This window comes from Mastigoproctus giganteus, chromosome 12, assembly GCF_048544385.1.
Source record: "Mastigoproctus giganteus isolate SK-2022 chromosome 12, ASM4854438v1, whole genome shotgun sequence".
Classification (NCBI taxonomy): domain Eukaryota; kingdom Metazoa; phylum Arthropoda; class Arachnida; order Uropygi; family Thelyphonidae; genus Mastigoproctus; species Mastigoproctus giganteus.
Genome location: NC_143586.1, coordinates 113,669,694 through 113,684,728, shown reverse-complemented (window position 1 = coordinate 113,684,728; position 15,035 = coordinate 113,669,694). Strand labels below are relative to the sequence as shown.

Below are 15,035 nucleotides of genomic sequence, written 5' to 3'. Positions count from 1 at the left end.
GCGAATACAGATACCACGAATAGCGGGAGTTTACTGTATTTTTCAACCTTGGGAATGAAGCAGCATTTAAACTAATCCTCAAAGAGATATTGTTATCCGTGCACTCTGGTTTGATCAGAAATGCACAGGTAAGGTGGCTTTATTGATGCCCTTAAATGCATGAAGATTTTCCATCCAGAATGGTACACAAGCAGTGGTTTTTAATCTTGTAATCTTCCACTGCATTAGCCCCAATCGTTTGAAGCCTTGAAACATGGCATTGTCTTTTTCTCTTTGGCATGTTCGAACTGGCATTTTTTTCCAATACAGAGCACTGGTTAACATTATAAAATTTGCTGCATTGAATTGCTGCCATCATCAATAATTTTTTCCAACGCATCACAAAGTTTCTTTGCAGCTGCAGAATCAGCACTGGCGACTTTACAGCACACTTTAATGTTGTGGAAACCAGCAAATTGCTTGCCACAAACTTGGCTTGGGATTCGCCGGCATCATCAGCCGTTTTCAATCCACTGCAGGATGAAGGCCTCTCCAGCAACTTTCCAGTTCCTTCTGTTTTGTGCAATGGTCATCCATCTACTACCCACAAACTCGTGAATTTCATCTGTCCATGTCCGTTGTTGTCTTCAAGGGTTTCTTCTAGCTCCTCTTGGGTACCATTCTGTTATTTTCTTTGTCCATCTGTTATTTCTTCGAGCTATGTGTCCTGCCCGACCATTTTAGTTCTTTAGTTTTGATAAGAATGTCGTTTATTTGAGTTTGCTGCCTAATCCTTATCTAACAGTCTGATTCCCAATATAACTCATTCCATTCTTCGCTGTGTAGTTCTCAGCTTCTCTTCCATTCTTTTGGTGAGTGCCCACGTTTCATTACCATAAGTCATGGTGGTGAGTATACATTGGTTCATTATTTTACATTTCAGACAAATTGGGATATTTCAGTATATGAGGAGCATATACTCCTCAATTAATCAGTAAAATCTATTAATCTTGTTGAACTTCATTGTCAATTAAATTGTATTTTTAACTATACATTTTTTTTTTTTTTTTTTTTTTTATGTGAACCCCAAACACGAGAGGTATTAGAACTTATAGTACTTAGTACCGTGCTTGGGTTGGAGGTTGACAAGACGAAAGAAGATATTTGTTGACATTGGACTTTAACCACTGTAGATTGTAATTTTCAGGAAATACGTATGAAGGAAGGTTGTTATAGAAAATGGCAGTTGAATGAATAAATGAGGAAGATGAAAAGTTGGTTCTGTGGGTTTGAAGTTGGACAGTAAATGGATGTTGGCTGGTGGTGGCACGTGTTCGGACTGTTTTGAAAGAGGGAGTGGGAATTATAGAAGCCAATTCAGAAGAACAGTGCCCGTGGAAGTAGCTGTAGAAGAGGCATGCAGCAGAAACAGTACGTCTATGAGACAGCGAGTGGAGAGACTCTGTTAGAGATAAATCATTATTTAACCTAACTGCCCTCTTCTGAATAGAATCAAGAAGCCTGAGAGAGGTTTTGGGGGCACCACCCCAGATATGGGGAAAATATTCCATGGCAGGGTGGATTTGCGATTTATACAGAGTGAGCAGTTGTTTGGAAGAAAAGTAACGCCGAGAGCGAAAGAGAAAACGAAGTTTTTTAGATGCAGAGGAAGCAATATTTGTAATGTGCTTGTGCCAAGAGAGATTAGAAGTCAGGATAATCCCCAAAAGAGATATATCATTTTGCCTAGAAATCGGAGTGTCACTAAAGATAAGCATAGGAGCAGAAGAATCCTTTTTACGAGATACAAGACAAGACTGAGTTTTAGAAGGATTGAAATCAACTAAGTTGTCTTTGCCCCACTGGAGAATTACCTGAAGATTGGCATTTAAGGAATTGGTAGCAGATTTTTGAGAAGTTGAAGCTGATTGAGCAGGACAAGGTTTCTCAAAATGGAAAGTGCAATGCAATGTGCTATCATCGGCAAAACTATGGATAGGATTTCCAGTTGATGGAAGGTCATTAATATACAAAAGGAAAAGAGTGGGGGAAAGAACTGAACCTTGGGGGACACTGGCATTAGTGGAGAAGTTAGAAGACAGAGAGCCATCTACCATCACCCTCAGTGAGCGATCAGAGAGAAAACTGGATAACCAATTACTAAAAACGGTTGGCAAACCATAAGATGGAAGCTTGTTTAGAAGACCTTAATGCCAAACACGATCAAAAGCCTTTGAGATGTCAAGAGCAACTACTTGTGTTTCACCGAACCTCTCCATTGAATTAGTCCATAAATGGATAACATAAGCCAGAATATCGCCAGTGGATCCGACACTGACGGAATCCATACTGGCGATCGTTGATCAGATGGAAGGTTTCTAGGTAGTTTAAGAGTTGGCGGTTAATTGATTTTTCCATTACTTTAGAAAGAGTAGAAGTAATTGCAATGGGATGATAACTGGATGGGAGGGATTTGTCACCCTTTTTAGGAACTGGCTGGATATGAGCAAATTTCCAAGTAGAAGGAAAAACACCTTTGGAATAAGAAAGTGAAAAAAAGCCGGCAAAGAATACGAGTAAGTTCAGGAACACAGGTTTTGAGAACAAGTGGAGAACTACCATCAGGACCTGGTGCTTTCTTAGCATCAAGATTCATCAAAATCCTTCTGATATCTTTTGACGGAAGACCACAGGAGGCATTGAATGGAGTGTGTTGGGAATGGTGGGAGGAGTTTTACCAAGGTCATTAATACATGAGTTGGAAGTAAAATGGGATGCTAGCAGGTCAGCGTTATCCTTGGCTGAAGTGACAACAGAACCATCTGGTTTGGACAGAGGTGGGCAAAAGTTGCAGCCAATAGCTTTGGCAAGAGAACAGAATGCTCGGCTACCATTAGGGCAAGAAGCAAGTTTTCTACTCTCAGCCTGTTCAAACTCTAGTTTGGACTGATTAATAACTGCTTTACAATTGTTGCGAACTTTGGTGTAGGCAGAAAATGAAACTGAAGAATTAGAAACAAGCCAATTACGATATGCAACATTCTTCTCTTGAACAGCCTTAGCACATTTATTGGAAAACCAAGGTTTCGATAAAGGACGAGATTTCAAAGTGTAGTGTGGGATAAAGGATTCCATTCCTGCAAGAATAATTTCACTGACACGATCTGAGCAAACATTGACATCAGAACTTTTGAAACAGTAATCCGACCAAGGAAAAGAAGTCTCGCAGGTCATGCCATTTTGCATTTTTGTAATGCCAAACAACAGGAGCTTGGGAATAGCCACGAGATAAAGTTTCCATTGGAGAAAAGACAATCACCAAGTTGTGATCTGAAGTGCCTAAAGGAGCTCTCACTTCGACCGTGTACTTAGAAGGGTTGTTTGTGAGAAAAAGATCAAGCGTATTGGCTGTATGATTAGGATTGTCTGGTATTCTTGTAGGTAAATGAACAATCTGCGCTAGGTCATTAGTAATTGCAAAAGCCTCAGCATCTTGACCTGCTGGGTCGGTGTGACTAGAAAATGGAAGCCAGCTGGAGTTGTAAACATTAAAATCATCAAGGAAAATTACCTCACTGTTAGGAAAGTTGGACTGGAGAAAGTCAAGTTGCAAAGAGAGAAAGTCAAAGAGCTCCAAGTGATTAGTGGAGTTGGGAGAACGGTAGAGACAACAGATGAATTTGACGCAATGAGGTAGAGAGATTTTAAGCCAGAGAAGATCAAAGAGAGGAGATTCCAAATTGCCAAGTCTCTGACAGGGAATATCAGAATGGACATATGCACAAGTACCACTTTTGAGGTGAAAGGAATCATACAGCGAATAATTTGGGCATCTGAGATGAGCAGTAGTTGAATCAACCAATAACTGAGATTTTTTTCAGAAAAAGTAGATGGGGTTTGGCAGACTGCAAATGGAAATGGACATCGTTGAGATTAGAATTGAGACCACGTATATTTGTGAAATGAATTAGAAAGTGCTTGGGAGGTTTAGATCTTTTCGCAGATAAGCTTGCTCTATTAGTTTGACAATTCGTGGTGTATTCAATGGTAAGAAAAAGTGGGTGGGATATGCTGTATGTAATAATGAAATTTTTGGATATGGTGTACATGTGGTAAGATATAACGACTTAGGTTACGTAACATAACAAATTATAACGACATAACATAACGACTTTTAACATATAACGACTTGGGTTACGTAACATAAATATTTAGAAAAATAAATAATTAATACTTAACTTGATACGGAAGTTATATAAAGGGATTTCGTAGATAACACTCGATAGTGAAACATAAATATAACGTTATAACTGTGTTGGGATACAAGTTTAGGGTTTTAATTTTGTACTGAAATTGAAATTTTATTGAAATTAAATCGAAGTCATGACTCAAACCAGGGCAGCAAAGCAAAAGGCTCAAGCTAATGAGAGTGCTGTGGCTCCAAGGAGAACTGAGGGGGGGCAGTTGTCCTCTGAATCACAGCCTTTTAAAATGCACTACTTGCTTGATGTTTGTGGAGCAGTTGGGTATGGGACATGATACTGCCATGGAGGATGTCTTTGATTGTGCGCGATGCAAGGAGTGTAAGGAAATCAGGCAACAACTCAGCGTTGTTATGGGCCTATATGAGAGCTTGAAGGACAGGGTGGATGCTCTCGAAGGATTAAAAGTGAAGGGCGCATCAAGCTCTCAGCTGCCCACACCAATGCCAGAGCTTGCACTTGGTCATCGCGCGACACAGCGGCAGCCCCCAAGGCAGAATGCGGTGGTCCCTAAGGAACTAGTAGTTGCTGGTGACTCTATTGTCAGGGAAACTGGGAAACATGCTTTGTAAAAGGATAGGTGGAACAGGACCAGGGTATGTCTCCCAGGGGCAAAGGTTGATGAAGTTGTAGAGCGGATATCATCTTTTAAGGGCACAAAAGGTGATATAGTTGTACACGTTGGCACTAACGATATTAAGAGAAGGAGACCAGCGGAATTACTTAACAACTACAGGTCATGGTTGAAAAAAACCCGTGAATTAGGGTTGAATTTGAAAGTGTCTGCAATTCTGCTCAGGCGATAGGAGGGAGTATATGAAGAGAGCCCTGTCGATAAATTCGGCCCTGGAAAGATTGTGCAAGGCTCAAGGGGTAGAATTTTTGTTTTTTTTTTTTTTCAGCCTGGTCTGTACTTGTTAACAGGAGAGACTGCTTCTACACTTAAATGGAAAGGGTGCAAGAATGTTTGCTGATGCTATCGAGGCAGTGTTAGGTGGGTCAGAAAACTGCTAGATTGGGGGGATACAAGGACTAATAGATTAACAGTAGCCACTGGCAGAGGTGAAAGTGATTTTTGCACTGCTTCTATTGGAATGAGCAGCAGCCTGGAAAATAAGATGCAGGATATTTCAGAGACTGCTGGGAATCATTGGGGTACAAGTAAACACATGGGTTGTGTTAGGGTAGCAAAGAAAAAGAACAGGTGCATGTATACTTGTGTGTACACCAATGCTAGGAGTTTAGTAAATAAATTTGATGAATTTGAGGTATTGCTCAAAACATCAAAGGCAGATATTGTGGGGATTTCAGAGACATGGTGTCACACAGATATAAGGAATACAGGATAGGAAGGGAGGAGGGGTTATGCTATTAGGTAAGAAATACATAAAATCCAAGGAAGTGAAGCCAGTCGACACCGCTGGACAGAGCAGTGTCGAGTCAGTTTGGTGTGACATAAGCATTGGGAGATCAAAATTGAGAGTACGAGTGTGCTATAGGCCTAATGACTGATGAGTGTAATAAGAAACTGTACAGGGAAATAGAGTGGGCCAGTAAATCAGAGAGGCTTATAATGGGAGATTTTAATTTCCCAGATATTGACTGGAATTTTGGGGCTGGTCACTCACAAACTAGTAAGGCTTTTGTGGATTTATTGGATGATTGTGCGGGAGGCAACTAGAGGGAGTAATACTCTTGATTTGATTATCAGTAGTGATTCTTCATGCATTAAGAATCTGCAGATAAATGAACCACTAGGTGGCAGTGATCACAGTGTGCTGAAGTGGGATTTACTCAAAGAGGTAACTACCATCAGGGGTAAAGGGAAGGGTTATTGCTTTCGTAAAGGCGACTACGATGGACTGAGATAGTATTTAAATTCTATACGGTGGGACCAACTGATGATGTTACCAACAGCAAATTCAAAATGGGATGCATTCAAAGAACTTATCTTGGAAGCTACTAGGCTTTACATACCAACTAAGAAATATTGTTCAAGGTTTAGGCCTAAATGGATGTCAGATGAACTAATGAGACATATGGCAGAGAAGAAAAATGCATGGGATACATACAAATTAACACGTGACACAGAAGCCTATGATAGATACAGGTTGATCTGTAACCAAGTTACAAAGGAGGTTAGGCATGCGAAGGCAGATTACGAGATATCTTTGGCAAAGGATGCAAAGAAAAACAGCAAAGAGTTCTTTACTTACAAAGGGTACTAGGAAAGTTTTGCAATACAGCTTTGTTTATTTAATTTTTTCAAAGTAATTTCCTCTACATTCAATACACCTCTCCATCCTCCGAAACCAATCTTTAAACCAGTTCTGCCAAGTTTCACTAGGGAGAAAAGCACACTGGTTGTCCCAAGCCTGTAGAAGGTCCTCATCACTGGAAAACCGCCTCCCTTTTAGCTTCATTTTCACATGCGGGAACAGTGCAAAGTCGCAGGGAGCAAGGTCTGGACTGTAGGGAGGGTGCTCCAGAAGTTTCAGTCCTGTCGCGGTCAAATACTCGGTGCAGGCTTTGGCGCGGTCAGCTGGAGCATCATCGTGATGGAGGTACCAGGTGTCCATTCCTGACTTTGGCTGCAGGTTCTTCATAGATCCAATGACTTTAGGCAGGCATTGTTCAGTATACCACTTAGCTGTGACTGTCTTCTGCGTGTCCAAAATGACACGTTCCACAATTCCACTCGATTTGAAAAATACAGCTATCATTTTCTTCTTTACAGATCGGGATTTTCTGACAATTACGGGTGTGTCGTCATCATCAAAGACCCAAACTTTGTTTTGAGCCTTGGTCGGCAGATCGTAATAGTACAGCCAAGTCTCGTCACCTGTCACGATGTTGTTCACATACCGAGATTGTCCCTTATCAAACTTTTTTAACATCTCCCGGCATCAAGTCACACGTCGTGTCATCTGCTCTTCAGTCAGTTGATGCGGCACCCAGAGAGAACAAAGTTTCTTCACGTGCAAATGATCTTGCAGAATCGAACGAATTGCTGGTGCATTTAGGCCCAAAGTATCCTCTATCTGTTGGTAGGTCACTTGCCTGTTTTCGTCAAGCATTTTCCTCACAGCAGTAACGTTTACCTCCGTAACTGACGTTCGTGGCCTTCCCGGCCTCTCAGAATCCTCCAGAGTGAAATTTCTCCTTTGGAATTCTCTATACCACCTGAATATCGTTGTACGATGTGGACAATCATCATCTAGTGCAAGAGTCATTTCTTCTAAGCACTGGTCTATGGTTAAACCACGCACGAAATTATACCGCAAAACTGTCCTTATGTCATTTCGTGACCACGATGCCATTGCAAGCACTTTACACTCTCACTACTGATGAATAACTGAGCCCATCAACTTGGCGCAGCGGCTACTATGCACGTATGAACATGTCTCAACATGCAGTAACAAGCAGCTTCCTGTGATTCATTGTTGCGTCATATTGCAAAACTTTCCTAGTACCCTTTGTATGTAAACTCTAGAAGGAAGGGGATGAATCAGATTGGTTCACTTGATATCGATGGGTCAACTGTTGATGATCCTGCTCAGGTAGCTAAATACTAAATGAATATTTTGGGGTGGAGGGATCTATCCTGTTATATTAAAAGAGGCAGCAAAGGAAGTAAGAGAGAGAGAAGTAGAAAGGAATTGCCAAGAAAGAAAAGAATGATGATATCCAGCTCAGGACCCTGGGTGTGCCAAGCCAGATATCTATCACATCACCAGATATGAGCCCCTGGGGCTCATATCTGGTGATGTGATCTATTATATCTGGTGATGTGAAAGATATCTGGTGATATCTATCACATCACCAGATAGATTCATGGATTCTCAGTATTTTGATTCACAGAGAAATAATACATAAAAGTATTGAGGTGAGGATTACAATAAAATAAAATAAAATTAAACTGATATACAGTATAAAGCTATGGAAAAAATAAAGCTCCTATAATGGATTTCAAAGCAAAAATGAAAAAGATACATTTATTAAAAAGGGAGACTTGTTTAGTCAATTTTTTGACTAAACAAGTCAAAAAACTTAAACCCTTAAACCCACATTATTTTCTTTAAAAAATTAATTTTGATTTTTATAGATTGGGGGTGGCCAACTAGTTGATCACAGCTTTAATTTCGGTCGATCACGACAAATTTTAAATATATATAAAAAATAGATTAGTCAAAATTTAAATGTTATTATTGTGGAGAGAGTAGTGTATGTGTCGAATTCTTATTTAAATTACTTAATATTAATAGCTGGACAGTACTTATACGTTAATTTAATACCCTTTGATTTAAAATTAATACTACAAAAAAAAGAGTAAAACGCATAATTTTCAACAAGAATGAGAACTACTTCTTATAATGAGAATACTTTTTGGTAATGATAATAAAAGAAAAATGTTGTTGTTTGATTGTCTTCAAAAAACTATGAACTATTTTCTGACGGTCAATTCATCAGATGCATTTTTAGAAAGAACAGATTCTCTTTAAATACTAAAAGTTTTATGGACATATAGCTCGATTGCTCATTTTTATTCGTATGGTTTTGATGATTCTGTCACTAGAGAAGAACTGATAGGTATGGTTTCGTTAAAAGAATGAACTAGAGGCTTTGATATACTTAACACATTCAAAAATTTTATTTAAAAACGACCACTATTTAAGCTCATCTCAATAACAACCGATGGAGCTAAAGTAATGACGGGCATCTTAACAGATTCATCACATTGTGCGTGCCACAAGGATGATGAATTCTCAGATTTTTTGAGTTACCACTGTAACATTCACTAACATGTGTTAGCTAGCAAAAGATTAAATACTAAAAGTATTATGGACACATCTTTCAAAATCGTGAATTCCATCAGAGAACAATCTCTTCAAAGGAGACTTTTCAAAATGCAACTCGATGAAAATGAACCAGATATGATATTACACACAGATGTGAGGTGGCTGAGCTGGAGTAAGTAGAAACTTTTCTGCAGAGATTTCAAAATTTGTTGAATGAAATTTAAAATTTGTTGATCAAAGGGGAGATGATTATCAGCAGCTACAAGATATGGAGTGGTTGTGTGATCTGGCTTTTCTGGCAGATTTTACCAGTAAATTAAGGGATCTGAATTTGGAATTACAAGGAAAAAATAAAAATGCGGGTGATATGATTAGTAGTACTTCTGTATATAAATATCAATTTCTGGCAATGGCTAAGGATCTCAAAGAAAAAAAAATTCAATCATTTGCAAAAATATCCTATTTTTGAATTAAATAGTGAGAAATATGTTTCTGAAATTGAGAAAGTTGTGTTTGGTTTTTAAACCAAAATCAGTGATTTTAAAACAATTGAAGAAACATTGTTCAATATATTTCTTATCCATTTAATATCAACTTAGATATGAAATAAATTGCAGAAAAAAATCGCTGAGATTTTTCACATGGGGAAAATATTTGAAAATGAAATTAGTGCATTGCAAAACTATCTTCCTGGAAGCCATATCATCAGAAAAAGACTTTTGGAAATATATGTTTGCCAAGAAAAGTACTCAAATGTAAAAAAATGCAGTGAACTTCCTGTTTTGGTTCCATATATCTATGTGAATTGGCCTTTTTGTATTTGAAACAAACAAAGAATCGCACTACTCTTACGGACTTGCATACAGAAGCTTCTTCACGGTTGGCCTTATCACAACATATCCCCGATTTTGAAAGCTTGGCAGATGACATGAAGACACAAATTAAAAATTTAAATATGTATGAATTTAAAATAAGAGTTCTGAATTGTATTTAATTTTACTGGTACTAGCATAGGATATGATACATGACACTGCTGAACATACTAGACATTTTGTTCTAGAACAGGTTTAGCACATGAGCTTTTTATGCTTATGGTTTTGTGAATTGCAATTTGTTCAATAAACAAAGTCATCGTTGAAATTTACAGCACTGTATGACATAATCAGATATGTCCTGGATTGAAAGGGGACAGCACTGCACATGAAAAATGCTGTTGGCTGGCAGACATAACAGCACAAGGTGCACTGGCCTGCTTCATTTCTTTTGTTATTTCGGACATTCAAAGCAATTACACAGTGGTTCTATGTAATTGCTTTGAATTCATTTTGCCACGTACACCAGTGGAATAGTATTTGTAACTTTTTTTTTTTTTTTTTTTTTTTTTTGATGTGTTAAATCCAGGGCTCACGTTTGTGGTCAGAAGTTACTTTGATTCATGGAGAAACTTATAGTTCAACATCAGGAATGTTTCTCTCTTAATACATATTTTCTGTTTTTCTCAGGCTGGATCAGTATTCAGTTCTGTATCTGCATGTCAGGCAATTATAGAACTGAATTGATTTTGGCTACCTTAAGAAAAAAATTCACTTAATTCCTTTTTACAAGTATTATGATTCACTCATTTCAGATTGGGCTACGCTTGGAAGAAACAGTATACAGGCAGTTCTTGGGTTTACAAGGTCCCCCCCCCCCCCCGAGTATCAACAAAATCGAAAATACGAATATTAATTGCAAAAAATGAATGTTAAACACTCACTCATAAATACTGTACTTCAAACCATAATGCGTAGATATAGATGTGAGCCCCTGGGGTTAAATATCATAATGTGAACCCAATAACACATTGTTTTTTTAGTAATTTGTTCCATGACCTTGGAAGTTCAAATTTTCTTTATTTACCCATGTATAAGATGCACCTTAATTTTGGGGCCAGAAATTTGAAAAAAAATGTATTACATAAAGTTATTGAACTCAAGTTTTATTCATCATAAAATTCATACAACTCCTCATCACTGTCAAAACTCCCATCCATTAGCTTGTCCTCATTTGTGTCTGATGATGAATCACTGTCTTCACATATTGCGTCGTCCTCAGTTCTATCTATGGCATTTGATATGCCACACTTCTTAAATGACTCAATCTTGATATCCCAGAATCTTTTCATCCAGGTACAAACTTCTCCTATAGTTGGTTTCTTCACTCTTCCTGCTGATGTCAGATTGTCCCCAGAAGACTTCATCCATTGGTTCCATTTGTCTCTCATGGCAGCTTTGAAGGGTTTGTTAATGCTGACATGAAGTGGTTGACGGCAAGTTTTGTTTTTTGTTGTGTGCGTGAACTGATCAAGCACCAATAGTGCAGGTTTGTGTAAGAGTCCACCTGGTCTCCTGCTCCAAACTTTCTCAAACCAGATCTTCATCCCATCCTGATCCATCCAACCCTTGTCATGAATGTGGACAATCACTCCTCGAGGAATGTCTTCTTTTGGCATTGTTTTGCATTTGAAAATCAGCATAGGAGGGAGCTTGGTTCTGTCGGCACAACAAGCTAGAACAACTGTTACAGTTTTTCTAGCTTGTTGAAAACTGTAACTGAAGGCAGTTACAGTTTTCACCCCCTTCTTATCAACAGTTCTCTTACTTGGGACATCAAATTGAAGGGGGACTTCGTCCAGATTTGCAATCTGTCCCAACTCAAACTGATGTTTTCTGACATTGAATGACAAAAAGATGAAATTCAAGGACCTTCTGCTCATAACTTTCAGGCATCTTTTGGGCAAGTCCGGTGCGTGTACACATGCTTAGTCCATTCCGTTTCATAAACTCGAAGCACCAATTGTGTCCTCCTTTGAAATCAGTAACTTCTTTTTCATCAGCAAGTCTTCTTGTCTCATGCTGAACCATCTTTGTGGACACAAGAATTCCAGTTGCCCTTTGCTCTTCAATTCCCTCTCTAAAGCAGGTCATTTTGCTGACTTGTCTCTCATGGCCTTCTTCTGCCGTGTCATTTTCAGTAGGGGTTTCTTCCCGTAGCCAGTCTCAGATTGTTTTCTCAGAGGACCAAACTTACATTCAGCAGCACGATTTCCATTTACAGTACTTTTGCAAACTGGCTGACTTTTAACTTGAATTGAGCACTGTACGAAAATCTTTTCTGAGCCATTTCTGGGCAGAATGTGGCAAAACGTAACCTAATATACCGGTAACAGGTGCAAAACAATGAGCGCAAAGACAAAAGGCGGGAAATGCAAGTAAAAAAATCTACAACCATATAAGACACATCCAGTTTTTAGACCCCAAATTTTTTGAAAAAGTGTGCGTCTTATACATGGGGAAATATGGTAACTCTCTAAAAGGTCGTTTTTATAGTGTAAACTGTATAATTCCAATTGAAATCACTACACTTTCATCTTTATATGTTATGTTATAAGAACCAATTTTGAATGGCCTTGTGATATATTTTTAAAACACATTTCTGGAGGTCACGGCCATAAAACAAAAACAATTTGCGCTTTCCAGTTCATTGGGCTTTTTTTTTTTTTTTTTTTGTTCCTGCAAGCAATTATAAACAGGTAGTAAATGTAAGGTTATTGCATTTGCAAAAATACTGATAACTGGAATGGTGTGGTTTTTACGTTATTATGGTGAAATGTGTTTCCCCTTTACTGAAATCTTCAAACATAAAAAACAAATTTTCTCTTCGTAAACTCCTTACTCCATGCAAATCGTGCGTTCCATTAAAAAAATGCTTATGCACACTATTGATATTTATAAAGAAAAAAGATCTTGGAAATAAACGCCTCTTGAAGAAGACGACAACTCCTGAGCCAATAATGAGTGATCGAGTGTGCATTTAGTTGATGATGAAGAATAAACATTCTTCATCATTTGTAAGTCATAATTTCTCTATTATTATAATTTGCTTGATTTTACAGGCTACGTTTTCTCTTCTTTGGATAAATCACTGTTTAAACAAACTAATTTCATTGATAACATAACCCCAATTTTAATATTTCTCTGGAAAAAATATTCCTGCTTTATGAGTGCACACTAGGAACAAATTAAATCGTAAAGTCAGGAACTACCTATACTCTTGTATACTTGGCAGAAATCCCACAAACTTTCCAAGTTTGTGGGATTTCTGCAAAGTATCATTTGATAATTTACTTCTTTACCCTGAAATTTAGATTTTTAATTATATACGGCTATCTGTATGCTGTTTCATGCTCTTGAAGTGAAATGGCTGTTTTTTTTTTTTTTTGATTTATTAAAATAGTTGAATATATTGTAGAATATAGTAAATTTTATTTTTTTTTTAAAAAAATAAAACCATGTTACTGTTTTTTTTTTTTTTTTTTTTTTTTATATAGGCTCTCATACCAATGTTTTTTCTTCATCAGACTTCATTGCATACCAAAGTTAACAAGAATATGGCCTTGAAAACTAATGATGAATCTTTAAACGGTGAAGATTTAAATGGTCAGAGTAAACCACCATTAGCCATAATTTTTTCTTGGATGATGGCAAAAGGAAATCACCTTGATAAATACTGTAACATTTATTTACAAAGAGGTTTTGATGTCCTTACTGTTAACATGACTCCTAAACAGATGCTTTTCCCAACACAAGGTGCACAAATAATTGCATTAAATATCTTGGATTATCTAAAATCACATACAGAATATGATAAAATATTAATTCATGCATTCTCTGTAGGTGCTTATCTTTTTGGTGAAATGATGATAAAAATGCAAGAAAATGAGAAATATGCCATGATCAGTAAACGCTTTGCTGGTCTAATTTTTGACAGTGCAGCAGACATTGAAGATATTCCAATAGGCTTTCCAAGGGCTGTAGCAAAAAATCCAATTGCAGTTAAAATAGTAGAATGGTATGTTTTATCTCATCTGAAAATTCTGAAAAATATTGCTACTAAGCACTACACGAAAGCATCTCAAACATTTCATAACAACCATTCTATACAATGCCCATCACTATGGTTAGTATCAGAAAATGATTTAATTGGCACTCCAGCAGCTTCAAAAAAAGTGTCTGATAAATGGAAAGGTAAGGGTATGGACGTATCCACAAAGTGCTGGGAGAAATCAGGACATGTTAGTCATTTTCACTTTCATCCAGAGGAATATGTTGCTGAGATAGATAAATTTTTAATAAAAGCTGATCTTTTAAAATAGGCTATAAATCAGATTTTGTTTTGTTTATATTTAGTTTGATGATGTTCAGTGCAATTATTTTTATATGAATAATGGTGTTTATGTATTGTACTTATTTGACAACAAAAACAAGTTGTCAGTGTTATGTAACTTTTCAAATTTTATTTACTTGACATGTAATGTGGAAGTTATTTTTAATGGTATATAACGAAAACCATTTTAAATATGTTATGTTCTGTTCTGTTCTGTTCTCCCCAAATTCTTCAGAACTTTTTGTTTTTCAGAGGCCAATGGTAATTGGGAATCAGAACCAAGAATAGAAGAATATGTTATGTCAATATGGATATAGATAAGAATGGGCTTCATTAAATTGTAAATAAAAAAAAAAAACTATGTACGTAATTTGTTAAATGCAATAGGTTCTTTAGTTTAAAAGAACTTACAAGTGTTTCTTTATTGGAGTATTGATTTGTTTTTAAATTGTGTTAAGTCAACTGTACAAAAATGTTTATGGCTGAAAGATGGTGTCATTAAATTTACTTTTATAAGCATAGTGATTTCATGGAAAGGTGAAATTGGCACCGACCAGTGGAAATTATGCTGTGAAAGTTTGTATACAAGAAACAGATTTTTTACACTTCAAGTGTAACTTAAAATGACCTGTATTTTATAAGGGATGAATTGTGCAAGCCTAAACATTTTTTCTCTTTTCTTTGGAGTAGTCTTGTTTTTTGCCCATAAAACACTTTACATTTCACTGATGCATATGGACTTCAATACTGGTATTGAGGAGGGATGGGAAACTTCTCAAGAAGTATACAT

The 15,035-nt window shown here is 37.2% G+C and overlaps 1 protein-coding gene across 2 annotated transcripts in view; it reads left to right on the top strand.

The window, feature by feature from the left end:
* The window catches only part of l(2)k09913 (transmembrane protein 53-like lethal (2) k09913), a 44,996-nt gene extending 30,393 nt beyond the window's left edge, over positions 1-14,603 (top strand). Inside the window, exon 2 of one of the 2 annotated variants that reach the window (XM_090385668.1) lies at positions 13,440-14,603. In XM_090385668.1, coding sequence (XP_090241794.1) covers positions 13,440-14,234 — 795 coding nt within the window. In that variant the 3' untranslated portion in view covers positions 14,235-14,603. Of the gene's footprint in view, positions 1-13,409 lie in introns of both variants that reach the window. The other variant, XM_090385667.1, reaches the window with a different exon arrangement.
* The last annotated feature ends 432 nt before the right edge of the window (positions 14,604-15,035 follow it).